Source organism: Lagenorhynchus albirostris, chromosome 3, assembly GCF_949774975.1.
Source record: "Lagenorhynchus albirostris chromosome 3, mLagAlb1.1, whole genome shotgun sequence".
In the NCBI taxonomy this organism is placed as follows: Eukaryota; Metazoa; Chordata; class Mammalia; order Artiodactyla; family Delphinidae; genus Lagenorhynchus; species Lagenorhynchus albirostris.
In genome coordinates this window covers 35,486,250-35,513,793 of record NC_083097.1, presented here as the reverse complement: position 1 = coordinate 35,513,793, position 27,544 = coordinate 35,486,250, and the positions used below count along the sequence as shown (strand labels likewise).

At 38.5% G+C, this 27,544-nt stretch overlaps 1 protein-coding gene across 1 annotated transcript; it reads right to left on the bottom strand.

Moving 5' to 3' along the window:
* Positions 1-8: 8 nt before the first annotated feature.
* CCDC152 (coiled-coil domain containing 152) lies at positions 9-23,731 on the bottom strand. Its single transcript, XM_060142909.1, has 7 exons — positions 23,645-23,731; positions 21,816-21,921; positions 10,873-10,937; positions 7,328-7,430; positions 2,614-2,741; positions 746-829; positions 9-158 (listed from the first exon to the last, which is right to left on the bottom strand). Exons 1-7 carry the CDS (start codon positions 23,729-23,731, stop codon positions 9-11), a joined length of 723 nt encoding a protein of 240 aa, XP_059998892.1.
* Between the last annotated feature and the right edge of the window lie 3,813 nt (positions 23,732-27,544).

Here is a 27,544-nt window from a genome sequence, read left to right as displayed (position 1 = left end):
TTCCATACTCAAAACCGTCTACGCTTAAAGTAAGAATCTTTGCCAGCAAGTTTAAATTGAGAATCTTTGCTAACAGAGAGGCGTTGCTCTAAATCGTGAATGGTATTACGAAGAACTGCAATCTCCTTGTTTTTTTCTTCTTGAAGATGCTGAAGCTTCTAAAGAGAGCAGAAAAATTCTGTTATTGCAGTTCATAAATAATAAGATTAAGGAACAACAGAACAACAGCAAAAACTATGCTTCTGGTTTAAGTAGAAGTAGGTATTAAAAAAGATACCATATTTTGAAAGGTCTATAATTTTGCTTTTGTGGGATTTAATGGGGTAAAACTGGTACAAGGATACAAAAACACACATTAGCACCATTTGTTTTAGTTTGTTCCATTCTCCCTATATAGCTTGAAATTATAAACCATAAATAAAGGAGTTGAACAAGAAGTAATCTGCTATCTGAGTACCTAAATAACTTCAGAATAGTAAATCAGCCTTAGTTCAAAGTACATTATGGAATTCCTTAGATGGTCCAAAGAGTCAGAGGACTTCTCTAATGTTTTAATTTACTACTAAGATTTACTAGTTTAAATTGAAAGAGACTTATAAAGATTATTAAAAATCTAATATCTTTATTGTGTGATATATTTTAAGGAAAACTGTTAAGTATGTTGTTAGTAAATATAACCTTTATGAAAACACACTGAGAGAATTAATTTTTTTAAGCAACAGCTGTGCAAGAAAAACTCACATACCCTTCTGTAGATACTGTGTGGCAAGACAGTAGAATCTGGATATGATTTTGATTTAGTTTGAACTCTTGCTAGTTTGGCATCAAACTGAATCAAGTTTAAAAAGAAAGTTGAGAACATTTTAAACAATTAGAAACAAATGTTTCTATAAATATAAGTATAATCCATTGTATCCTTAGACATATAATCTGTAATTCAAGTGTATTCACTGTATAACAGAAGATAGAAAAGTCTTTAAGAAAGAACAAGGAATACCCAAACAAGATTAACCCTGGCTGCATTTTAAAATTACCTGGGGAGATTTTTTAAAGAACCAAATACCTGGACACTACCTTAGAAATTCTGGGGTGGGGTCAGCATCATTTTTTTCTCAAGACATCAGTTGATTCTATCATGGAGGATTAAGAATCTAGTTAATTAGGGTTGAGAATCTAGTTAACTTAAAGATACATAAAAATATTTTCATGTTACTGTGAGTGTACTTTGTAAAGAATATGTAGTATAATCAACAGTCATGGGAGAAAAACATATACCCTTCTGCAGAAACTTTGAGGCTAAATAGTAGAATTTGGATATGATTTTATTGATTTAGTTTGAACTCTTGCTGGTTTGGCATTAAAGTGAATTGGGTTAAAAAAAATTCTCATGGGCCATTGTTACAGTCATATTTTTTGCAAAATCTTCCATTATAATTTTTCCTTCAGGTTGAATTTAATGTAGCCTCACTGTGAACTAAGAATAAACTCTGTGAGGTTGTGTTCTGGTTTGGGGAGAGAAATGGATTATAGTTATAATGAAGATAAATAGCAAAGAGTTCTGTATATCAAACAACAAACTTGGGCTAGACCAGTGACAGGGCCAGGATGGCAAACAAAATGCACATTCCCAATCAGTGGATTAGAAGTTGATGGCCAATCTTGAAACACAGTCTATTTTATATCAGATGGCCATCCATCCCTCACTGTGGTTTGTGGGTACACTTGACCAGAAGGCAGGAACAGCATCAAAGAGCCTCGAAAGTCAACATCAGTCCCCTTTTGCTCTATAATTATAGAATCTTCAACACTGTATCTCACCAAGCACCTCAGGATACCAAACTTTAAAGAACATGAAAACTAGGTTATCTTAACTAAGTAGGTGAATTCTAACAACGTAAGGTAAAGTGGGAGTCAAGCTGAGGGAAGAATGATGGAAAGGGAGATTAGAAGGATCTAGACAAAAATGTAAAGGGCAAATATATTGTCAAAATATCAATGTCTTTGAGATTCTGACATCTGATTAAACAACCAACTGAGAAGGCTTTTGACCCAAGAACCGGAACCTCAGCCTTTGAGATGCCCTATTTAAAGTCCCTTTAAAAAAATCTGGTTTGTCTGCCTCTATATTTCTACATATTTATTGGGAACAAATTAGTCTCTTTTTATTTTAAATAAAGAAAAAGAAATTTCCAGTTAGTTCACCAGGGTTCCACAATTTCTGCTGAGGAGAGAGTAATGTTAAGGATTAGAAACACTCTCCCCACAGCTGGAATGGTAGTCCTAGAAAGGCTGCATAGACTCAGCTGTAAAATGCAGGTAATATGAGTTATCTGTCTCTGCTGTCAGAGGAAAATACCCTCTCTGGAAACCAGGACCTTTTGAATGACTGAAGAGTCCCACCTTGAGGCCAAGTGCTGAAAGGCAGTGTAGCTAACAGTTGTACTGTACCAGGTTTAAGCATTGCATGTGATGGATGAAGAATGAGCATGTGTGAAGCCCTCTCACAGGGTTGTTTCTAATCCTGAAATTTATCTCACTCTGATGACAAATAACCAAAGTATGGCCTAGACTAAGGGATGCATCCTCAAATCTAGCAGAGCCTTAAACACTTACCTCTAGCTGTAGTTTGATTATTTCACTTTGTTTTTCCTTTTCTTGATTTCTTAACTTTGCATTTAACTCTGAGATTTCTACCTCCTTTTTCTCTATCAGTTCTTTATTCTTTTCTTCACTTAATTCAACTGCATAAAAACATAAATTCATCTTAACATTTCAAAAATCTTAAAAGATTTTTTTTGAATTTTAAACAATCTACAAGAAAGTGGAATTTATTAATAAAAACATGTATTTTAGAAACTGTTTACATGCAGGGTAGCTTTTATATATTTTTAACAAGCCCCTGAAAAATGCTTGCGATGCAAAGGTTGCCCATTGAATGCTTTTGAATGAATAATTTGTACTCTTAAATATCTAGAGAATAATATTCTCTAAATGCCTAGAGAATAAATAGGAGATTTAATGGTTAAAGAGGGACACATCCTGGGTTCCTAGTTATAGAAGGCCTCAAATTACAGGATGACTCTAGAACTACATCAGCTTTTTCTGGCTCCCTCACCATTTCCCTTCATAAGCATTTTGTCCAATAAATTTCTTTGACTGTTTACTCCCATCTTGTCGGCTCCTTGGAGGACCTGAGCTAGCACAAGAAAACAGGTATGATGGGGCACTTACTGCTTTGTAAGAAACGAGGAAGCCATCATTAGTGGTATATGGAGTACTGGTAGTTCCTAGTACACAACGGGGGTCTGATTGCTGAAGATTTTACCAGAAGTAATCTGGGGGAAATGTCCTGGTGGAGGTGAATGCCTTGCAGGTGTAATAGTTCAGGCATTTGAAAGATAGAGGGAAACGATGCCCACAAAGACAGTAGAGTTGGAGAGTTACTGCTAAATTAAATTGACATCCTACTGAGGGATAATGAGAAACAGTTGTTAACAAGAATTTAACGATTTAAAGAATAGGTGTGGCTAATTATTAGAGAAATGCAAATCATAACTACAATGAGCTATCACCTCACACTGGTTAGAATGAGCATCATCAGAAAATCTACAAACAATAAATGCTGGAGAGGGTGTGGAGAAAAGTGAACCCTCTTGCACTGTTGGTGGGAATGTAAATTGATACAGCCACTATGGAGAACAGTATAGAGGGTCCTAAAACACTAAAATAGAACTACCATATGACCCAGCAATCCCACTACTGGGCATATACCCAGAGAAAACCATAATTCAAAAAGACACATGCACCCCAGTGTTCATTGCAGCACTATTTACAATAGCCAGGTCATGGAAGCAACCTAAATGCCCACTGACAGACAAATGGATAGAGAAGATGTGGTACATATATACAATGGTATATTAGTCATAAAAAGGAATGAAATTGGGGCATTTGCAGAGATGTGGATGGACCTAGAGACTGTCTAGAGTAAAGAGTAAAGTAAGTCAGAAAGAGAAAAACAGGGCTTCTCTGGTGGCACAGTGGTTGAGAGTCCGCCTGCCGATGCAGGGGACACGGGTTCGTGCCCCGGTCCGGGAAGATCCCACATGCCGCAGAGCGGCTGGGCCCGTGAGCCATGGCCGGTGAGCCTGCACGTCCAGAGCCTGTGCTCCGCAACGGGAGAGGCCACAACAGTGAGAGGCCCGTGTAAAAAAAAAAAGAAAGAAAGAGAAAAACAAATATCGTATATTAATGCATATATGTGGAATCTAGAAAAATGGTACAGATGAATGGGTTTGCAAGGCAGAAATAGAGACACATGTAAAGAACAAACGTATGGACACCAAGGCGGGGGGATGGTGGTGGTGGGATGAATTGGGAGATTGGGATTGACATATATACACTAATATGTATAAAATAGGTAACTAATAAGAACCTGCTGTATAAAAAAAATAAAACTCAAAAAAAAAAAAAAAAGAATAGGTGTGAGAGCCAGAGGGACTCTTTGGTAGCTTACAGACAGACTCTCACCAACTCTAGTGGAAGAGCAGGTAGAGCTGAGCAACAGAAAATCTAATCATTAAAGTTGCAGAACTCCAGAGATGCTGAAATGTTCAGCCAAAACAGGTCTGCTATGCTAAATCAGGGTCCTAGTTGGGAACACCTAAGATCCTGAAAAATAGGACAGGAACATCTGGATAAACACCTGTGAGGATGCTGGCTGTGACAACTCCCCTAAATGCTCGGAAATTGCAGACCTACTTTTTCCTGTTAAGAACTAGCACTAACCTAGCTGATGAAAGATGCTGCAGAGGCTCCTCTCAGAAGATGCCCTTCCCTCCTCTTTTGGCTGCTAGGCCAATAACTAGGGTTAAAGCGCAGTATAACCTGGTTGGGGGAGTGCTGGGGCTGATAAGGGGGGAAAGTGATTATACCCCAGAGAGCCGCAAGAATTAGCTAGGTTGTATTGGAAAGAGCCATGTGAATACCCTTGAGAACAGACTTTGAGGGTGCTGGATAGAAGAAGACTGAAAGTAAGACTAGGTAAGCAAGAATTCATTGACTTGAAGATACATACTCTTTAGGGACAGGGGACATAATACCCTAGCAAGGACCTAGGATATGGGACAAACTCTGTTAGAGTAGCCTTAGACCTCTAGGGAAAGCCCTGGCCAAAGCTGAGTGAAGTGGGAATACCTGAGATGCCCTGGCAGATAGTAGAGAAAGGCATAAGGAGGCTCTCGAAAGTTGGCATGCTTGAGTGGATATGTTATGTGAGGCAAGATAACTCAGCAAAAGATCATGTTCCTTAGGAGGGCCCAGAAGACACACTATTAACCAAGACCACAAGGAATGTGCTGGTGAGAGAAAAACCAGCACCACCAAGAAGTTCAATGGTTGCTCTCATCTGCAAGCTTGGGCTGACAGAAGAGGTGGGTATAAAGTTGGGCTCATTAATATCTATGCGGATGGTGTCCCCCCTCCCCCACCAAGCTGTAGAAGCCAGATGATGGTGCTTAACTGCCAAAACCCAGGAGGCCACAATTATCATAATGAGCAGGAAGGTCAGAGAGCGGCCAAAGGGGCGTGATTTTCGACAGTTGTAGAGTTAGTTAATAGATGAGCAGCCAAGCTGCTTAACACCTAGTACAAAAGAATCCAAGTGGAGGAACAGGAGGCTGAGGGTACATGCCCCAGTTAAAAATTATTATCCTTTGCTCGGTTCCCCAGTCTGAACCACGTTTTTGGTCTAGAACCCGCTGGCTGAAAAGACAGGGTTAGGTCCCTAGGAGGAAGAACATTTCAACAATCCCTCTTGTAGGTTTCTCCTGAGGAAGAAACATCCACAAGAACCATGGAGAACCTGCTACCTGAACTCCTATGGAGAAGTAGGTATGTGTAGTATAAGGAGGGGACAGTTGTGGCCATGAAAATGCATCTTTCAGATCTCCAGCTTCAGGGAACATAATTGGCTCATTGTCTTCATGACCATGTTTATGCTGAGCTCATGATTCCCAAGAGCTGCTCCTAGCCAGTGACTGAACTTGGCAGGGACACTAAGGCAGACTTGTTCCTGAGAGTTGCTGAACTTGGTTGATGGGCAAATTTGGCCCAACTTTGCTGAAACTTTCTTATAAGTGTGTCACAGTCTAAGACTTCTGCCCAACACACCTTCCTTTCTTCTCTTCTTCACAGAGGTTAGACCTGTATCATAAACCCACGGCTAACCCCGTCTCCCCCAGTTCCCTCCCTATCTACCCTCACAAATGTTTGCCTTAACAAACCTCTTGAATGTCTAATTCTGTCTAGGCATCTGCTTCTCAGAGAACCCAAAGAAACTGCAAAACTCTTTTCTAAAATGACTATAATTTTGTAGTCCCACTAGTAATGTATGAGGGCTCCAATAGCTCCACATCCTCACCAACACTTGGTATTGATAGTTTTATAGAAGATTTTAGCAGTTCTAAAAGGTGCAATGTGGTATCTCATTGTGGTTTTAATTTGCATTTCCCTACTAACCAATTATGTTGAGTGTGTTTTCATGTGCTTACTTTTCATCCGTATTTCTCTGTTGAAGTGTCCAAATATTTTGCCCATTTCCTTACTGGGTTGTTTGACTTCTTATTGAATTATAAGAGTTCTTCATAGATTTTGGACATAAGTCCTTTATCAGCTATGCATTTGTAAGTATTATCTCCCTGTCTGTGGCCTGTCTTTTCATTTTCTTAACAGTGTTGAAGGACAGAAGTTAATAGTTTTGAAGAAGTTCAATTTAGAACTTTTTTCCTTTATTTTTTGTACTTTTTGTTTCTTTCTGAGAAATTGTGGCTAACTCAGGGTCACAAAGATTATCTTCTATGCTTTCTTCTACTTGTCTTATAGATGTAGGTTTACATTCAGACTTATCATACATTCCAAGTTAATTTTTGCATATGGTGTGCATCTAGGCTCATTAAGAAAGTTTTTAATACCTTTATGAAACCAGTTAACTCTCAACATAATTTCATGAGACTTTGCTGAAGGAAGAATATTTCATTAGTGAAATTATATTCAATATGCTGAGTATATAAATATCAAAGTTAACTGTACATTTTATATTAATTTTACAATGATATTAACTATTTCACATTAAATAATGTTAAGTGCAAACTCCATGAGTCCAATTTCTAAGTGTTATAATTTATATCACATAAATATATATAAAGGAACAAAAACTAAATTCAAATGTGTCAAGGCAATGTTTATTCAGAATACTGGCAATTACTGAAAAAAGTTTATCTGTGTAAATTGTTTAATGGTATCTTAGAATTCAGTAAATTTTAAAACTTACCTTTTTTCTGCATATCTTGATAAAGTTTTGTTATTTCTGTCTTATGTCCCTCCTCTTTGATTTTCATTTCACTCATAAGTTTGGCAATACTATTCTTATATTCCTAAAGATTAAAATATACATTCATCCTTCAATTTGAGTATGTGTAGACAACTTTTGATTAATTAGAAAGATGAAATTTTCAGTTTATATTAATTTTTGGTATATAATCATATCTAGAGGGGAAAGATATTGTTCATTGTTTGAATGCTCAGCTTTGAGAAGGACCAATTTCTGGTCCAAGTAGATAGAGACCATCTAGAGACAATGATTTTTTTTTTAATTTATTTATTTATGGCTGTGTTGGGTCTTCGTTTCTGTGCGAGGGCTTTCTCTAGTTGTGGCAAGCGGGGGCCACTCTTCATCGCGGTGCATGGGCCTCTCACTATCGCGGCCTCTCTTGTTGCGGTGCACAGGCTCCAGACATGCAGGCTCAGTAGTTGTGGCGCACGGACTTAGTTGCTCCGCGGCATGTGGGATCTTCCCAGATCAGGGCTCGAACCCGTGTGCCCTGCATCGGCAGGCAGACTCTCAACCACAGCGCCACCAGGGAAGACCCCCCCCCACCCGCCCCCTTTTTTTTTTTTTTTTTTTTTTTCCCCGGTACGCGGGCCTCTCACTGTTGTGGCCTCTCCCGTTGCGGAGCACAGGCTCCGGACGCACAGGCTCCGGACGCGCAGGCTCAGCGGCCATGGCTCACGGGCCCAGCCGCTCCGCGGCATGTGGGATCTTCCCAGATTGGGGCACGAACCCGTGTCCCCTGCATCGGCAGGCGGACTCTCAACCACTGCGCCACCAGGGAAGCCCTAGAGACAATGATTTTTTATCTTTGCCTCTGAATTCTCATCACTATATTCAGAGCATATCATAGATGCTCAAAATATTTTGTTTAATTGTATGAATAAATGCCATGACAGCATTAAAATATGTCAAAAAAGCGTCAAAGCTATATTTTAAAGCCAACTTTAAGCACTGTTTGATGGTCTGTGCGCTTACCCTAATGTAGGATGAATCCCTTTGAATGTGGGCTGAATTTCTGTTTCTGAAAATTATATAAACATTCCTAATTCCCAGAAGGAGGTTAAGCATTACCTATGGTAAGGGTTACTTTTATGGGGAGGCTAAAGAAGGATGAATTTGGGGTTTGAGAAGTGCTCAACAGCCTCCTGAGGTTAGTTTCTTAGGTTGTTGAAGCATAGAAGTGATTTATTATGCTAATACGGAGAGTGGCATTGAGAGAGGTGTTGAGAGAGAAATCCTCCAAAGATAAAATTTACAATTTTTCCAGAGGTATGTTTCTACATAGAGAAACCACTTACAGGCAGGAGAAAAGGAAAGCAGGAAGAATAAAAGTGAGGTGGGATAGTAAGAAAGAGACAACGATCAAGGCAAGAGGCCCAGAAAAATCTCTAAACACCATTAAAGCAGGGACTTTGTTTTTACTCACTGTTGTATTCCTAACTCCTAGTGTATATCCCTTGATATATATTTTTTGAATGAATGAGAGTGCAAATAAGAATTAAGTCAGAGGTTCTTAGCCTAGACCCAGTGAATAGCTCCTCTAGATTATCAAAAATTCAAGGGGATATAGTCAGGAGTCCTACTTGGGCTATGTTTTTTTGCCAGGCAACTTGGAGGAATGGCTGAACATATCCAACCATTGCCTTTGATTAAAGCTGGGCAGGTGACTAAAGGGGTGAATCTCATAAACTGCTATTTTTCCTATGTTTGTATCTAGATTTCTAGATGGGCAACTATAGAGTGCCTTTCATAAACTTCTCCTGACTCAGATGGTTGTATTAAGCAGTTGCTGCCCTGGGAAACCACAAGAGACAAATCTATGTATCTTTTCCCCATTGACTTTGCCACCTGAAATGTTTCCATTAATTTGGTAAGACCCAGGATTTTCACTGCAGCCTTGAGGCATAAGCCTATCCTAAATGTCTGGGCTGGGGCCAGGCTGTATCTAATTAGGTTCTTCTCCCCTAGTTTAGCCTGTGCCAGCCCCAAGGAGTCCAATCCTTTTTTCTTTTTAAGAGGACAAAGTTCCAACAAGTTATTCTTGGTTGCCTTCTTTTCATTTGCTTTCTGGGAAATTTAAATTCCAAGGGACAGCTTCTGGTTATATTTTTGTTCTTATAAAACTTAATAATTCTTAACATATTCCATAAATATGGCCGTTAAGTAACTCCTAAGTTTGTTTCTAGGGAGTGGTTCTCCGTATGTTTTGGATGTGCCTGGAGGTTTTGTACTAGAGAATTTTCATTGGATTGAGGTGATCTTTAGTTTGCTTTGGACAGCGATTAATAAGTTCAGAATCTTGGATCATGGCATTTTCTCTGTAATTCCCATCCCTCTGAAAATTCATAGTATTCTAGATAAAGCAGTATTCTATGACTTGACATTTTAGAAGAGAAAAGAGGCAAAAATTTTCCTCCTTTCACTCTGTCCCAGTTACACCCTGACTTCACATTTATTGTTGAACTCTAGAGGCAAGATATGAAAATGATGGAAAAATAAAGGAAACAGAGGAAAGGAAAAATAAAGGATGGGATATAATCCAGAGATATTTAAATTATTTCAAAATTGGTGATGAGAAGCTAAATTTTCCAAGAGCACAGTTGGATGCCATTCATTACTCCTGAGTATTACCCAGAAGCCCTGGAAGGGTTACAGAATTAGCCTGTATTTCTTCAAAGGCTCCTCAAGTGAAGAACCAGATTGAAATAGAGATGATCCTTCAAGCTGAAGTTCTAAGCTGGATACAGATCCAAGCTGAGTTCTGGAAATCTTAGGTCTGCCAGAGTTTGACATGTTGGCTCTTAGGAGATGAGAAAAAATTAGCATAATAAACTTCCCACAGGGCAGAGGGGTGGGAGCTTACATTTACTGAGGACTTTTTATGTTCTAGGTACTGTGTTTTATGTTCTATAATTGCCATCATGGCACTGCTCTTATAGGAGAGAAGAAAACATAGCAGAGGGTATGTTGGCCCTTGGGAGAAAATTAATTGGTGATCCACATAAAATGCTGTCTTCATTTAGATGGTACAACAAAATTGCAATAAATTACTCAAATCATAAATATTGAACACATTCACTTTATTATAAAAAAGTTTTGAAGTGCTAATTGAGTATATTCTATAGTAAAAAGTCTGGCACTCCCCTATATATTTACTCTAAAAATTTTGGCTGTCTTTTTTTTTTTTTTTTTGCGGTACGCGGGTCTCTCACTGTTGTGGCCTCTCCCGTTGCGAAGCACAGGCTCTGGACGCGCAGGCTCAGCGGCCACAGCCCACGGGCCCAGCTGCTCCGCGGCATGTGGGATCTTCCCAGACTGGGGCAAGAACCCAAGTCCCCTGCATCGGCAGGCAGACTCTCAACCACTGCGCCACCAGGGAAGCCCTTGGCTGTCTTTATTAATGAAAAAAACTACTTTATTTTTTCTAAGTTGGGAAGACAATGCTCCACAGGGATCTGATTGAATATGAAGACACACAAACTCACCTGTTCATGAGTTTTTAACTTTTCTTTCATAAGATCAGCATTTCTTTTTAGTTGTTCATTTTCACCTGTGTAAAAAACATCAGTGAATATCCTAATATATAGAACTTTTAAATTAATATGGGAATATGTTTAACATTTCAAGTTTCCATTCATGTATGTATTCAACACATGCATACAGCATCAACTACACACCAGGCTCTGTGCATGACATTGGGAATGTTGAAACAAAAAAATTATTTCTCTTCAAAGAACTTACAGCCTAGTGGTGAGACAGATGTGTAAACAGTTATGATATGCTATGATAATTGCTCTGTAATGGCAGTGTGTCTGAAATATGGCGGGGAGCTGTGGAAGAAAAGCTTAGGTCAGCTTGAAGTCAGGAAAGGATTTGTAGAAGAGGAACCACTTGAGCTGAGACTTAAATGATAAGTTGGAGGAATGTGTTCCAGATACAGAAAACTGCACAGAAGACTTTGGGCTTGAGTGAATATAGCACATTTGGGAAAATTACAATTCAAATACAGTATTGTTGGAATGTAAATTTTAAGGAGAATGTGTTAAATAGGTTGGAGATGTAGCCTAATAGGTAGACATATTCTATATGAATAACTTTGAATTTTATTTTATAGGTTACAGAATCATCAAAGAATTTTGAACAGTGAAGTGAAATGATTAGTTACATGTTAAAAAGATTATCCGGCAGTGCAGAGGATGAATGGGGGTGGGGGTTGACCCCAGAGGAATGGATATCAGTAACAAGTGATCAAGTAAGAAATAACAGGAGCCTAAATTAGGTCACTGGCAGTAGGAGACAAAAGGAAAATAAAGATAACTATTTAGATGATAGAATTAACAGGAGACTTAGTGACCGATTGGATAGCAGAGGCAAAAGAGAAAAGGGAATGTTTGCCTTCTAGTTTTCTGATTTGAGTGGTTGAAAACTGTTCATTGGTTTGGGAAAAATTAAAAGGGGAAGATTTTTAGGAGTGAAGTGATGAATCTAGATCTTTACCACACCAAATTTGAAATGCTTGAGGTATCCAGAAGAATATTTCTTGTAGGCTGAGAAACATTTAGAGGTGGCCAAAGGAAGACTATCCTATAAAGAAGACTAAGAAGAAGTGTCCAGAGACACAGGTGAGGGTGTTACTAAGAAAAGAGAGTTTAAGGGGGTTATAATCAATGGCAATAAATGCAGTAAAAAGATAAAAGGAAAGAACTTTGAATCTGAAAACTTTGGGAGATGTTCAATTGTTCTAAGTTGAAGACTAGGTGAAGGTAAGGAAATGGAGAGAGTGAGTGCAGACTATTCCCTTGAGATTCGATTGTAAAAGGAAAGAGTGAGGGTAATTGGAGGGAATAAACCCAAAGTCAAGAAAACTTTGTCTTGTTTGTTGAAAAGGTGGGAGAGATCTGAGTTGTTTAAGTGCTGAGAAGAATGGCTGAGAAGAGGGAAATGAAAGAGAGAAAAGAAGAGACAACTGAAGATGCAATATCCCAGAAGAGAGAGGTGAAGAGAGATGAAAGTTAAACCCATGCAGAGAAATAAACTTTGGATAAGAAGAAGGATTTTCTTTTTTCTAAGCTAATGAGGAAGGAAGGATATGCCTGTGTATGAATACATTGGAGGAAGTGCAGTGGGAAGCAGGGGTGGTAGATGACAGGAAATGAGGTAGTTTATACCTGACAGCTTTCATTTTTTTCTGTGATATAGAAAGTAAAGTAGGTTGAAAGAGAAAGAAACATTTAAAGTTAGGGGCTTAAAGGATGAAAATTTAAAAAGCCAAGATAAATTAAGGGTATAAGTGATACTGGGACTCAAAAATTAAAAGGAGTCTGCAGTGTATGATTTTTCACCAATAAATAGCCTTCAGTAGCTGTAGCAATGTAAGTAAAACAGTGTATGGTTGGATTGATCTGTATTTGAGGATTAGTATAGTTTGTGTTGCAGAATAGGTGAGGGAAACAAAACTACTGTCAAAAGAGAAGATGAGTGATATCCTAAGCTAGAAAGAAAGGGAGGTTTTAGCTTTCAGCAACATTATTAAGAACCACAGTTGTATTTATATAATGCCTTTCCGTGTAAAACTTAAATAAGAAAAAATGAAATTAATTAAAGTGTAGTTTTGCATCTTTAATTTGTCCTACTGTTTCACACCTATCATAATTGACATTTTCTGTATATAACCAAAATGTTTCTCTTGATGAAGGATGATGGAGAAGGAGTGGTGCTTCGCAGTTTTCTGTATTCACTCTTGTTAACCTCTAGGTGTTTTTAGGAAAATCAGATATACTTAGATCAGGAAAGAGCCAATCCTGGTATAGTGCGTGGTGAGAGTTCAAAATAGAGTCAGGATCTCTACCTGAGCCAGACATTAAAGGTGTTCAGAGCTAAAATTAGGCCAGAAGTAGGATTGGAGCCAGGACTGGAGCTGGGAATCAGTATGAGATAGAGGTCAGGACTTGAGTTCAGTGCCCAACTGGGATCAGTGACAGGACTGAATGAGACATTAGACCTGGATGACAATAATTCCAAGTTCTGTATTATCCATACTCTGTCATATTCACAAAGTAACTTGCTGGGATATTGATTGGGATCACTTTGAATCTATAGAACAAGTTGGAAAGAACTGACATCTCGACAATATTGAATCTTCCTTTCCATGAACATGGACTTTCTCTTTATTTATTTAGTTCTTCCTTGACTTACTGTATCAAAGTTTTGTAGTTTTTCTTATATATATCTTATACATATTTTGTTAGATTTATACCTAAGTATTTCATTTTGGGAGGTGCTAATGTAAATAGTATCGTGTTTTATTTTTAATTTAAAACAATTTATTTATTTATTTTTGGCTGTGTTGGGTCTTCGTTGCTGTGTGTGGGCTTTCTCTAGTTGCGGCGAGCGGGGGCTGCTCTTCGTTGTGGTGTGCGGGCTTCTCATTGCGGTGGCTTCTCTTGTTGCAGAGCATGGACTCTAGGTGCGCAGGTTTCAGTAGTTGTGGCTCAGAGCCTCTAGAGCACAGGCTCAGTAGTTGCAGTGCATGGGCTTAGTTGCTCCGTGGTATGTGGGATCTTTCCAGACCAGGGCTTGAACCCACGTCCCCTGCACTGGCAGGCGGATTCTTAACCACTGCACCACCAGGGAAGCCCCAAATACGGTGTTTTAAATTTCAAATTCCACTTGTTCATTGCTAGTATATAGGAAAACAATTGACCTTTGTATATTAATCTTGTATAGCTCAACCTTGCTGTAATCACTTAGTTCTAGAAGGTTTTTTTTGGTTGAATATTTTAGATTTTCCATGTAGATAATGATGTTATTTTTATTTTTTTGTGGTACGTGGGCCTCTCACTACTGTGGCCTCTCCCGTTGCGGAGCACAGGCTCCGGATGCGCAGGCTCAGCGGCCATGGCTCACGGGCCCAGCCGCTCTGTGGCATGTGGGATCTTCCTGGACTGGGGCACGAACCCATGTCCCCTGCATCGGCAGGCGGACTCCCAACCACTGCGCCATCAGGGAAGCCCCCCCATGACTCTTTTTGATTTATGGTTTTCTCAGGGTATATGCCCAGTGGTGGGATTGCTGGGTCGTATGGTAGTTCTGTTTTTAGTTTTTTAAGGAACCTCCATACTGTTCTCCATAGTGGCTGTATCAATTTACATTCCCACCAACAGTGCAAGAGTGTTCCCTTTTCTCCACACCCTCTCCAGCATTTATTGTTTGTAGATTTTTTTGATGATGGCCACTCTGATTATGTGTGAGGTGATACCTCGTAGTTTTGATTTGCATTTCTCTAATGATTAGTGATGTTGAGCATTCTTTCATGTGTTTGTTGGCAATCTGTATATCTTCTTTGGAGAAATGTCTTTTTAGGTCTTCTGCCCATTTTTGGATTGGGTTGTTTATTTTTTTGATATTGAGCTGCACGAGCTGCTTGTAAATTTTGGAGATTAATCCTTTGTCAGTTGCTTCATTTGCAAATATTTCCTCCCATTCTGAGGGTTGTCTTTTCGTTTTGTTTATGAAAACTCTCTATTCTTAAAGGTGCTTAAATATATCTTATTTTTTTCGATTTTACTTTTTTTTCTAACTTACCTTTCAAATTATGTTGATATTCAATGGTCTGTTGTAGCCCTTTTATTATATTATGAAGAGTAGCACATTCTAAAACATAAAAGATAAATTTATTTGAATATTATTTGCTTTCATTTTGGAATTATTATCTCAAAGTTGAGACACTTAAAATAATATTTAATTGACAATTATGAGACCTAATAAAGCAACCAGATATCTCAAAATAAATTATATAACAAATACCTTTTAATCACTCTTTAAGCACTCTTTAAGTCAAATGCACTCCAGGATTTAGTAATGAGTTTTCTAAGGCACGATAAACCCAGTATGTAGGGATTCCCCACCATGTGACTTAGCAACATCTGCCCTAGAAGTAAGGCACATTTGGACATGTCTGGAGAACTATGAGGTGTGCATCCAAGTGAATTTTCCATAAAAGAACATTCTAAGGAAAGAGAGTCAAGGAACATTAAGTTCTGTTCGAAAAATAGAGGTGATGAGAAGGTGTCATTTGGGAGAAAATAATGCTTTTCTTCCTCACTGTTCTCTAACCTGTCCTCTTTGCCTGAGTCCTAGAGCAAGGGAGTAGCAATAAAAGTAAAAACTCAATGTGCTGAGTTACAAGGCATCAGCAACTTTGGTGCCAATGTCTTCTTGCATAATGGGAGATGGAACCTCCTTTGCAAGCATTAGTGCCCTGACATGTGCATATAAGCTTTCAGTATACCCTTGGTTATCACCAGCAACAGCTGATGGTAGCAACAGTGGTGGAAACTTCTGTAACTTTAATCAGTCCACTTGGCTGTAAGCTCCAGGATAGCGGGGACTATTTTCTTTTTTACTATTTCTCCTTAGTACTTAGAACAGTTGTGGTCCATAATAGTCTTTCCATAAATATTTGTTAAGTGATTGACTGATTGACAGGCAATATCATAGTAAGAAAGGAATAAGTGGGGAAACTATGGTGTGAAAATAATATTGTATTGATATTCAAAGTGCTTTGCAAATATTAAATCATTTAACCCTCTTAACCCTATGACATTGGTCCTAGTATTTGCCTCATTTTACATATGAGGAAATTGATACGCAGAAGTTTAGCAAATTATCCGAAGTTATAAATAGTAGATGGTAGAGCTACAACATCAACTCCAGCAGTCCAGCACCAAAGTCAATGATTCTAACTACTTTACTACCACCAAGAAGACCAGCACAAGACCACTTCTTCAGAGTAATTTGAGTAGGTGGGAGGCCCTGGAAAGGGGGCAAGAACAGAGCCAGAGACAGACTCTGTGATAGTTATTGCTATCACGTTTTTACTATAAATTTGAGAAACCCAGGTTGTACTAGTTTAAGTTTATAATTATACTAGCTAAATATATAATGATGAAAACTTCATAAAGAATAACAATATTTTTAAAAAGAAAGATTAGGGCAATTTCATTCTTATGTGCTTGGCCTAACAGCTAATAAATATTGAACCTTATGCTCTTTCTTTTTGTTTTAGAGGCCCACGGCCGATATTCAGGCACTATGCATTAGTGTGACACACTGACTAGTTTCCATTTTAGTTGGGTATCTGTTTTGATGGTTAAATATTAAATACCACAGTTGTGTCTAACAATAAAAATTGTCTAGGTATAATAAAGTACTATTATTGAATGTTTACTCTGCCAGGCATTACACTAACTACATTATAAACATCATAATCAGTATTCCATCTGCTACTGAGAAGTTGGTATAATTATTGTGATTTTGCAAAGGGAGGAAGTCACCCATAGATGTCTGGTTACTTAACAAAGATTCCACAGTATATGGAAGGTCTAATTTTGAACATAGGTTTTTCGCATTTCAAATCCTGTGCTCTTAATTCAGTACTTCCTCAGGAATTGTAGGATATGCTGATGAAACTATGAAATTTGGAATCAGAGGAACCAGATTAGAGTTTTCTTTACTTTGTAGCTATGACACTCTGGGTAAGCTACTATTCTCATATATTAGACTGTTCTGACAAACAAATGAAAAAATATACTTTCTAAATTCACTCACAAATATCCAACATTGTTATTGTTGTTGTTACTATTTCTCTCCTCTGTGTCCCATAACAATTTGTATATATTGCTTTTCTCCATTGTTCACATTACATTTTAGTTATTTGTGGTTTCTCCCACTAGATAGTGAACTCTTTCAGGTAAAGATATTTATTTTGATATTCCTTGCTTCTAAAGTGGTAACTATTTCATAGGTGTTCAATAGTTTTTGTATTTATTAACTAACTGAAAGAACCAGTACTGTGAGGGGAGAATTCAAAACTTTACCTTTCAGTTAGAGGTCTTGCACTCAGTCTCCATGTACTTTTTTCAACTACACTAATAGAAATGAAAGTATTTTGTAGAAGTTAAAATCTTTATGAAAGTATAAGGTTCTACTCCTCCCCATTCCGCCTCTATCTTCCCCACCACCAGCTCAGACAAAGTTCCCACCATCACCCATTTTTTTTCCCTTGCTCTTTCTCAGTAATAGAATGATGGTTAAGTGACAACTGACATTACCTACTTCATGTATGGTACTGTATTAGCTGCTACAATTAAAAATGGAGGCATAGATCCTGCCATCACTTGTCTTTGTGCCTTTAAAAGCATGAATCCAGCATTTATGAAATATGGTACCTCAGTAATCAGCAAATTGAAAACAGAGCCCTGAAACTGAAAGTATACTGAATGTTCCCAAAGTGTGTATTTTCAAATTTAGAACACAAGGTGGCTCTCTCAACACACCTTTTTTTTTTAAAAAAAAAACAAAGGAAACTGGCTCAATAAGGAATTCTTCAAAAGGTATCAATAGAATACCATTCATTATTTTAGAATAATAGCTTTTAATTCTCTTTGCAAATCTTTACCTGCATTATCATTTCTGTTGGACTTTACAGTGTAATTTGAAGTATACTATCCTATCCAATTCTTAAAAACTAGAGCTCAGAATATTAAGCTACTGCTTATACTGTATAATTTAGTAAATCAGTGATTATTTTGAGGTCACATTTAGGCTCTATCATTAACAAGCAATTTGGGCATTAATATCTATTTCATAAAGCAGTTGTAAATATTAAATACAATTATGTATGAAAAGGTTTTTTTTTTAAATAGTATATGATCCTCAATATCAATATTACACCATCTTGAGCTGGCAAAGACATTGTTTATCTGGTATCAAGTGAAGAAAATAAAATATCAAGATATCATTCTTTATTGTTGAACAAGTCCAATCATTATATGTAGTTTGTTCTTCCTCTCTAAGTGAATTAGTACACATTTTGCTTTCTAAGATATCATTCTCACTTGTTCTTTCACTTCTACTGTGTATTATTCAGCAAAAAGGCCATTAAATTTAGAATAAGTGTAACTGGATTTTAAAGAAGTATTTGATTATGTTTTTCAAGTAATACATACACATGAAACACAAGTTTAGTGAAAAGTGACTATCTCGCCAATCTCTGCCCCAAAACTAACCAGTTTCCTTCCCATCAAAGAAAGCACTGTTACCGGGCCATTGTTTAGCTTTCCAGAGATATATAAACCTATAGGGTAGAGGGTATTTGTGTGTGCATTAAGATATATTTTTATAAAAATGATAATATACTGTTGTGTACATTGTTGTTTTCATTTACTATATGTGGGAGATTATGTTATATCATATAAAGGTAGTTCATTTTTTTATCAGTTACATAGTATTTCGTTAAATAAACATACCATAATTTATTTAACCAGATATCCACTGGTAGATGTCACTCTTGGAAAGGCTTTCTCAGTTCTTAAAAACATAAAAACAAAACCCCCTATATTCTCTTCTAGTTTTTTTTTTTTGTGGCTTCATTTTTTGACCTTTAATTAACTTTATTTTTTAGAACAGTTTTAGATGTACAGAAAAATTGGGAAGATATTACAGAGAGTTGCCAAATATTCTATACCTGGTTTCCCCTATTATTAACATCTTACTTTAGTACAGTATATTTGCTATAATTAATGAACCAATGTTGATACACTATTATTAACTAAAATCTATGCTTTATTCTGATTTTCTTAATTTTTACCTAATGTCCTTTTTCTGTTCTACGATTCCATCCACAATACCACATTACATTTATTTATTTATTTATTTATTTTGCCGTACACGGGCCGCTTACTGTTGTGGCCTCTCCCATTGCGGAGCACAGGCTCCGGACGCGCAGGCTCAGCAGCCATGGCTCATGGGCCCAGCCGCTCTGCGGCATGTGGGATCCTCCCGGACCAGGGCACGAACATGTGTTCCCCGGCATCGGCAGGCGGACTCTCAACCACTGCGCCACCAGGGAAGCCCCACATTACATTTAGATGTCATGTCTTCCTTGGGTCCTTTTTGCTGTGATAGATTCTCAGAGTTTTCTTGTTTTTGATGACCTTAACAGTTTTGCAGAGTACTGGCCAGGTATTTTGTAGCATGTCCCTCTATGTGAATCTGTCTGATGCTTATCTCATGATTCGATGAGGTTATGGGGGGGAAGAATATAGAGGTAGAGTGCCATCTTCATCACATCATAGCAAAGGTATATACTATCAACATTACACCACGTTGACCTTGATTACTTGCCTTAGGTCGGGTACGTCAGATTTTTCCACTATATAGTTACTCTCCACCACCTCCTTTTCCATTCTGTATGTTTCCCTATAGTGAAGAAAGTCACTATACACAGCCCACACCTGATGAGTGGGGTGTTATGATATACTTCCTTGAGGCCAGGTCACTTACATAAGTTATTTGGAATTCTGCAGAGATTTATCTCTTCATCCCCATTTATTTATTTATTTAATCATTTATTTTTATCAGTATGTACTCGTGGATATTTATTATATACTTTGAGTTATAATCCAATACTACTTTATCTAGTTTGTTGCTCAAATCATTCCAGCTTTGGTCATTGAGAACTTTTCACCTGGGTCCTTTATCCCTTTAACATACCCCTATCATTGTGGAGTTTTTATTTTCTTTTTGAGCACTTTCTTATTTTCTGGTACCACAAGATGCTTTAGACTAATCTTATATATTTCTTGCCCCAGTCTTAGAATCAACCATTTCTTCAAGGAGCCCTGGTTCCTTTTATTATAAGACGGTATTAGAAACCAAGATCTTGGTGCTAGGTTCGTTTGTTCCTACTGATTTTATGCCCTCTCAGTTGACGTAGTGAGGAATTATATGTATACAGCTTCTTCTTCTTTTTTCTTTTTCTGATGCCCAGCTCTTTATTAGTAAGGACCCTCGGTCTGGCAAAGGGAAGGCTGGGATGGACAGGACTAGCATCCGTCTAGGGGGATCTTCCTGGTTATCAGGTGGCTTCTGCACGCAGGTGTAGAGGAAATACCTTATGGACGAGACCCCCCCACAGGGCACCACTGTGACTGGCAAGCAGCAGAGGTAGGAGGGGAGCCCTAGGCACAGCTGGGCTCCTGGGACAGCAGGGCTTCCATGCTGGGCACAGACGCACCTTTGGGGAACTTCTCTAACTTCCAGGCAACAGCGTTGCAGCACACAGAGCCCAAGTGATGAACTTGGAATCTGTTGAAAACAGCGGTTGTCAGCGGGCTAGGGCAAGGCCTTCCACAGGAAGACGTAAAGCAGGTGCATCTGTGTGCCATTCATCACACACTTCTGGAAAAGCGTGACCATCTCTGATGAGTTTGAGGGAATTCAGGCTCTCTTGGTACTTGGTGTTCTCCTGATGCCTGGAACTGGCTGCATGGGAAGCCCAGCACTACCAGGCCTGAGGCAAAGTTGCCACTGCAGCTGGTTCATCTGAGTGCAGTCTCAGACCTTTGTGCCACAGAGAAATGCCGCTTTCTCAATGAGTAGCACCGTGCCAGGCTGGGTACCCAGGCTCCCAGGCTCCCTGAGGGCTGATGGGTGCACAGAGAAGGTGTAGAGCAAGGAGAGGCAGTGTGGATGGCGGCTGCTGGGAGCTCAGTTGAGCGCATGGCGTGGACGTCCAAGAAGTGAGGGGAGAGCTTCAGACTAGGACAGCCCATTTTTAACACTAAAATTTTTGACCCATCTCACATTTCTTCTGGTGTAATTGTGAGGCAGGAATTCAACTGTACTTTTTCCATGTGTTTGAAGACCTGGACTGAGCCTTGGATTTGCCATTTCTTTTTTCTTTTCTTTTTTTTTTTTAAGATTTTTTGATGTAGAGCATTTTTTAAAAAGTCTATTGAATTTGTTACAATATTGCTTCTGTTTTATGTTTTTGGTTTTTTGGCTGCGAGGCATGTGGGATCTTAGCTCCCCGACCAGGGATTGAACCTGCACCCCCTGCGTTGGAAGGCGAAGTCTTAACCACTGTACCGCCAAATCCAGGGAAGTCCCTGGATTAGCCATTTCTTAGCTGACTGGACTCAGACAGATTACCTTCTTTTTTTTTTTTTTTTTTTTTTTTGCGGTACGCGGGCCTCTCACTGTTGTGGCCTCTCCCATTGCGGAGCACAGGCTCTGGACGCGCAGGCTCAGCAGCCATGGCTCATGGGCCCAGCCACTCCGCAGCATATGGGATCCTCCCGGACTGGGGCACGAACCCGCATCCCCTGCATCGGCAGGCAGACTCTCAACCACTGCGCCACCAGGGAAGCCCCAGATTACCTTCTTTTGTTCATGTTTCTTCATAACCAAGGTGGAATAGTAATACCAGTCCTATCTGTCTTTCAGGTTTATATTAAGGATAAAATGAAATGATAGTCTGGAAAGTTCTATGTGAATTTAAAATATTTTACAAATGTAAAATCACTGTTACAGCAAAAAGCACACTCATTAGAATTACTATTTCTGTAGGCAGCAGAGAACTAACCTTCTTTAATTGCGACCTCCTTTGTTTGCATTACTTTCAATAAACAGTTAGCTTTTTCCAACTGCATATCCAGTATATTGTTCTTTCCACTGTTTTCTATCATCCTCTATAGAAGAAACAGAATACATATTACCACTAAATCAATGCTGCTCTTTTGATTTTTTACCTAAAGATATGAAGACTAATGAAAATACAAACCATTTAATACCTGAGAGTCTAATAATTAAGCCTGGCATATATTCTTAAATAAGCCAACTTTCTAATTTATCTTTAATTTAAAGAGTAAGATGATAAAAAGTTAAAACAGATGAACACTTATGAAAAGTTATAAAAAGTAAAAATATGATCTAATTTGAACCTCCTTCTTTCCAACTATTCAACCTCCAGTCCTTCGATTAACAATTCCTTATAAATATTTCCAAAATATTTTGTGACTATACAACTATAGGAAAGGGTCCTATTTACTCTGTTCTGTACCTTGGATGTTCCACTTAGTACTATTTTCTTGGAGATGATGTCACATAAGCACATAAAGTTCTGCCTCATTCTTTTTAACAGCTGCATTGTTTCATTCATGAATATAATTTATTTAAATAGTTCCCTACTGAGGAAGATTTGTGCTGTTCCCACTTTTTGCTATTATAGACAATGAATAAATATTCTTCAACATATCTCTTTGATATCTTTGTGAATAGTGAAATACCTGCCATGTATCCTTCAAGCACCTTCAAAAATCATCAATTCATGACCTGTCCTGTATCATCTATACCTTTACCCAATCCTAGTCTCACCACTTTTGAATTTATCTCAGAGCAACTCCTTGACATTACATTGTTCCATCCATAAATATTATCATTTATATGCATCTCTAAGAGATGACTCAAGAATAACAATCACAATACCATTATAACATCAAAAAATGAACAATATTTCTTATTTAAAATGTCTAAGAATATAAGAGCTAATTCCAAATTAATCTTCAAATACTTTGTACAAATTCTTCTCCCACCAAAGTGCTTATTTCCTTCTCTTTCTCTCTTACTTTGGTCAGAATCACTTGGTTAAGAAAACCCAGGTTCATCGTTGAAAAAAAAGCTCATGTTATCTCAAAATACCCACTGTCACGAAAATTCTTTCATTATGGCAATACTAAATTGTACAGAGGAAAAGAAGGAATAGAGAAGGATGATAAGAAAAGGAGAGAAAATAGAAGTAGGTATTATTCCCGCTCCTATTCCTGTTTCACAAATCCACCTCCCAAGTCTTTAATTTATCCATCTACATTTCTCAACAGCTATTCCTACTCCTCTCCCAGACACAAGAGGAGAGAAAAAGCCTAATATATACTTGTGGGTATGGTCTACCATGTAATTTGTCCAGAGTTGGGGAGGGGGACTTTAAACAAGTCTACTTTTAGGCAAAAGAGAAGAAAAAGGGAACAAATAAAATAGGAAAGACTAAAAAATTAAGAGTTAGTCATAATGGCAAGAGATTGAGGATTGAGTCTACTTCAATTCTTACTAAACCATTCTTGAATTTATGGACATCCTGGGTACTTACACATGTATTTCCCCTTTAACTTTAGCAAAAGTGTATCAATTATTAATTCCCTTGCCCCCCAAACATGTTGATGTATTAGTATAAACGAGCCAAAACCACGTTTTAAATACAGATTTTAAAAATGAGAGAGAGGGGCTTAGCAAAATGCATTTCCATTATTTTTACCTTGCTTATTTTTTTGTACATTTTTTTTCTTCCCAACTCCCTCCATTGGCAAAATCTGTTCCACTTTTCCTTATATTCTACAACTGTTTGATATCATTACATACCTTTTCTATCTGTGAGAAGTCATTTATAAGTTTGTCAATATTCACATTGCTAATCTTTTTCATACATCCTTCACTGCTTTGATTCATATCTAAACTAATGAAGAGTAGATAGTGTTAAAACAAACAAACAAACAATATACAAAGCATATAATAGTGGTAATAGCTCAAATACTAAAGTTTCTGTACTCCACTCATGGAGTACCTACTTGAGCTCCATTGCACTCGGAGAATTTTTATTATACCCCCAGTATTAATCATGGTCAAATGAATTAAGGCTTCTCCACTCCTTTCCACACCCACACCAGCCAAGTTTTCTCTAAACCAATCTAAAATTAGTGCAATGATATGTGCATATGTAGAAATTATTTGTCCCTATTACACAAAAAACAAATTATGCCACTGTTCAACACTCATCTCTTTGCCATCAGTATGGCTGTACTTAAAATCTGATGCATTACTAAATCTGATGCATGACTTTTAAATATAGGTGTTCTCAATTTAAGGTGTTTATAATATTTAATTATCATGCCACAAATATTTTTTGCTGCATTTCTTGGTAGTCTGCCTGTTGCTAGGAATTGAACTGTGTCACCTCCAAAATTCTTATGTTGACGCTCTAAACTCCAGTGTGACTGTATTTGGAGATAGAATCTTTAGGAGATAATTAAGGTTAATTAAGGATAATTAAGGAATGAAGTCATAAAGGTGGGGCCCTAATCTAATAGGACTGTGGCCTTATAAGAAGAGGAAGAGAGAGAGTGCTCTTGTTTTCTCTCCACATGTTCACACTGAGGATAGGCCTTGTGAGCACACAGTGAGATGGTGGTTGTCTGAAACCCAAGGAGAGAGCCCTCGTGAGGTATCAAGCCTGCTGGCACCTTAATTTTGGACTTCCCAGCTTCCAGAACTGTGAGAAAATAAATTTCTCTTGTTTAAGCCACTCAGCCTATAGTATTTTGTTATAGCAGCCTGAATAGACAATACAATTATTGAATATTTTTCATATTTTGTATGGTAACCTGTTTGGTAAATAAAGGACATAAGGAAATTAATATGCTCAAAGCAATTGCTAAGTATTTCTATTCTCTTATTTTGTATAAGAATACTTTGGGATATAGCCAACTAACTGTTGAAGTGAAGAATGAGTTTCAGTTTTAGTTCTATGGAACCAATCACAAGAAATTCTGCAGAATTCCAGAGGTAAACTCATTTAGTTAGGATGGAGAAATTGACTTTTGCAAAACAGTAAGCATTTACATTTGAGGGTGGGAGAGTGTCTAAAAGAATCAGGATTAATATAATCTAAAAGTACGAAATACTTGTCTTTAGACTTTTCTCTAGCAAAGAGGAAGGAGAAAATACAAATTTGAAATTTAGGTAATCTAGACTAAGGGGCATGTGCCAATGCCTGGTGTGTGAAAATGGCAGTAACAAGTAGTCCAAAGTAAAGGTAAGTAAAATTCCTAAAGTAATTACTCAAAGTAATTTTGGGGATATATTGTTTAAAATGAGGTACACCAAAACATAGATATTGCTTGACAATTTGTTACTTCATAAAGAAATCCAATTTCCTTCCTCTTTTTATATTGCATTAACAACTATTAGTGGTTTTCAATCTGAATTTTAGCCGTGTATTTTCAGTTTATTGAATTATTATCCTCTGTATCACATATACTACTAAAACTCTTCAATAGTTAAAACTTGATCCTTAAGACAGGAGACTAACTGTAATAGCAACCCATGATAAATGCAGTAAAATTCCTTTTGGGGTAAAGTTTAGAAATCATTATGATTTGATATACTGTTTTTGAACTGTATACTGTTTTGATCTATAGGATAATCTGAAGTAGTTAATGATGCAAAATCCTCCCTCTCAACTTTTTTTTTTAGTTCTTAACATTTTATTTATTTTACCCCCCCCCCACCGCCCTTGGCAACCACAAGTCTGTTCTCTATGTCTGTGAGTTTTTGTTTTCTAGATAGGTTCATTTATGCTATATTTTAGATTCCACATACAAGTGATATCATATGGTATTTATCTTTTTCTTTCTGACTTCCTTCACTTAGTATGATAATCTCTAGTTGCATCCATGTTGCTGCAAATGGCATTATTTGGTTCTTTTGTATGGCTGAGTAGTATTCCATTGCATATATGTTCCACATCTTCTTTATCCATTCATCTGTTGATGGACATTTAGGTTGTTTCCATGTTTTGGCTATTGTAAATAGTGCTGCAATGAACATAAGGGTGCACGTGTCTTTTTGAATTATAGTTTTGTCTGGGTATATGCCCAGGAGTGGGATTGCTAGATCATATGGTAATTCTGTTTTTAGTTTTCTGAGGAACCTCCACACTGTTTTCCATAGTGGCTGCACCAACTTACATTCCCTCCAACAATGTAGGAGGGTTCCCTTTTCTCCACACCCTCTTCAGCATTTGTTACTTGTAGACTTTTTTTTTTTTTTTTTTGCGGTATGCTGACCACTCACTGTTGTGGCCTCTCCCGTTGCGGAGCACAGGCTCCGGAGGCACAGGCTCAGTGGCCATGGCTCACGGGCCCAGCCGCTCCGCGGCATGTGGGATCTTCCTGGACCAGGGCACGAACCCGTGTCCCCTGCATCGGCAGGCGGACTCTCAACCATTGTGCCACCAGGGAAGCCCTACTTGTAGACGTTTTAAGGATGGCCGTTCTGACTGGTGTGAGGTGATACCTCATTTTGATTAGTGATGTTGAGCATCTTTTCATGTGCCTACTGGCCATGTGTATGTCTTCTTTGTAGTTCCTAACATTGTACTATTATTTTTTTTTAATTTATTTAAATTATTTATTTTTGGCTGTGTTGGGTCTTTGTTGCTGCACACTTGCGGCGAACGGGGGCTTCCCTTGCGCAGCTGGGGCTCTAGGAGCACAGGCTTCAGTAGTTGTGACACACAGGCTTAATTGCTCCGCTGCATGTGGGATCTTCCCGGACCAGGGCTTGAACCCGTGTCCCCTGCATTAGCAGGCGGATTCTTAACCACTGCACCACCAGGGAAGTCCTGTAGTTCCTAACATTTTAAATGAAAAAGGTTTCACTAGGGTTTTGTCTCACAACATGGCTCCTGAACTAAACTCATTTTAATTTGAGCTTGATTTTCTCCCAACTCCTCCCCGCTAATGAGACCCTTGAGGTGTTTTTAAACCATCACTAATATTATAGAACCATCCTTATAAAATCATCATTAACATTCCACTGGCTGTTATCACATGCTGTTCCTTTTGTCACACTGGCCAAGCCATCTGATTGTTTCTAAGTGTCTTCATTGCCCCTCCTCCGATGTACGAAGGACAAGGTCAAGATCTTTTCAGTCTGTATGGTCTTCTTGCCCAGTGAACTAGGTGACAAGCTGGTGATTCAGGGGTCGTCAAATTCTTGGTGAGAAGCAAGGGACTGACTTGTGACCTCCACAGCCCCAAATTCAACCATCCGCACAGTGGGTGGCAGCCCCATTTCCTTCCGTGCCCTTCTCCTGGGTCGCTGCCTTGCCCTCGCCCCTACCCTGCTCAGGCCGGCCGGCGGCAGCCCAACGACAGGCTTGTGTTATCTCCCCACCCTCCCTCCTTGCCACTCTGAATGAATTCACCCTCAGTCCTGAGGCCCGGGGATTCCAGTTTCCTTCACTCGCATCCTGCTGTCCTCAGGCGTGGGAGAAATGGCTGCTTCAGAACTCTGTTCTGACCCAGGAGGATGTGAGGAGGTGTTAAGTAAAGAATATTCACGGAAAAGAGAATTCCGAACCCGCCCACGAAAGGTCTGGAGCGTACCTGCTGTCTCCCACAGTCCCCTCAGGCTTCCCCCCGCAGCTTCCTCCTGGTGCTGGTGCGCCCCTGACTGCTGTCCCTTCCCCCGGAAGCGGCT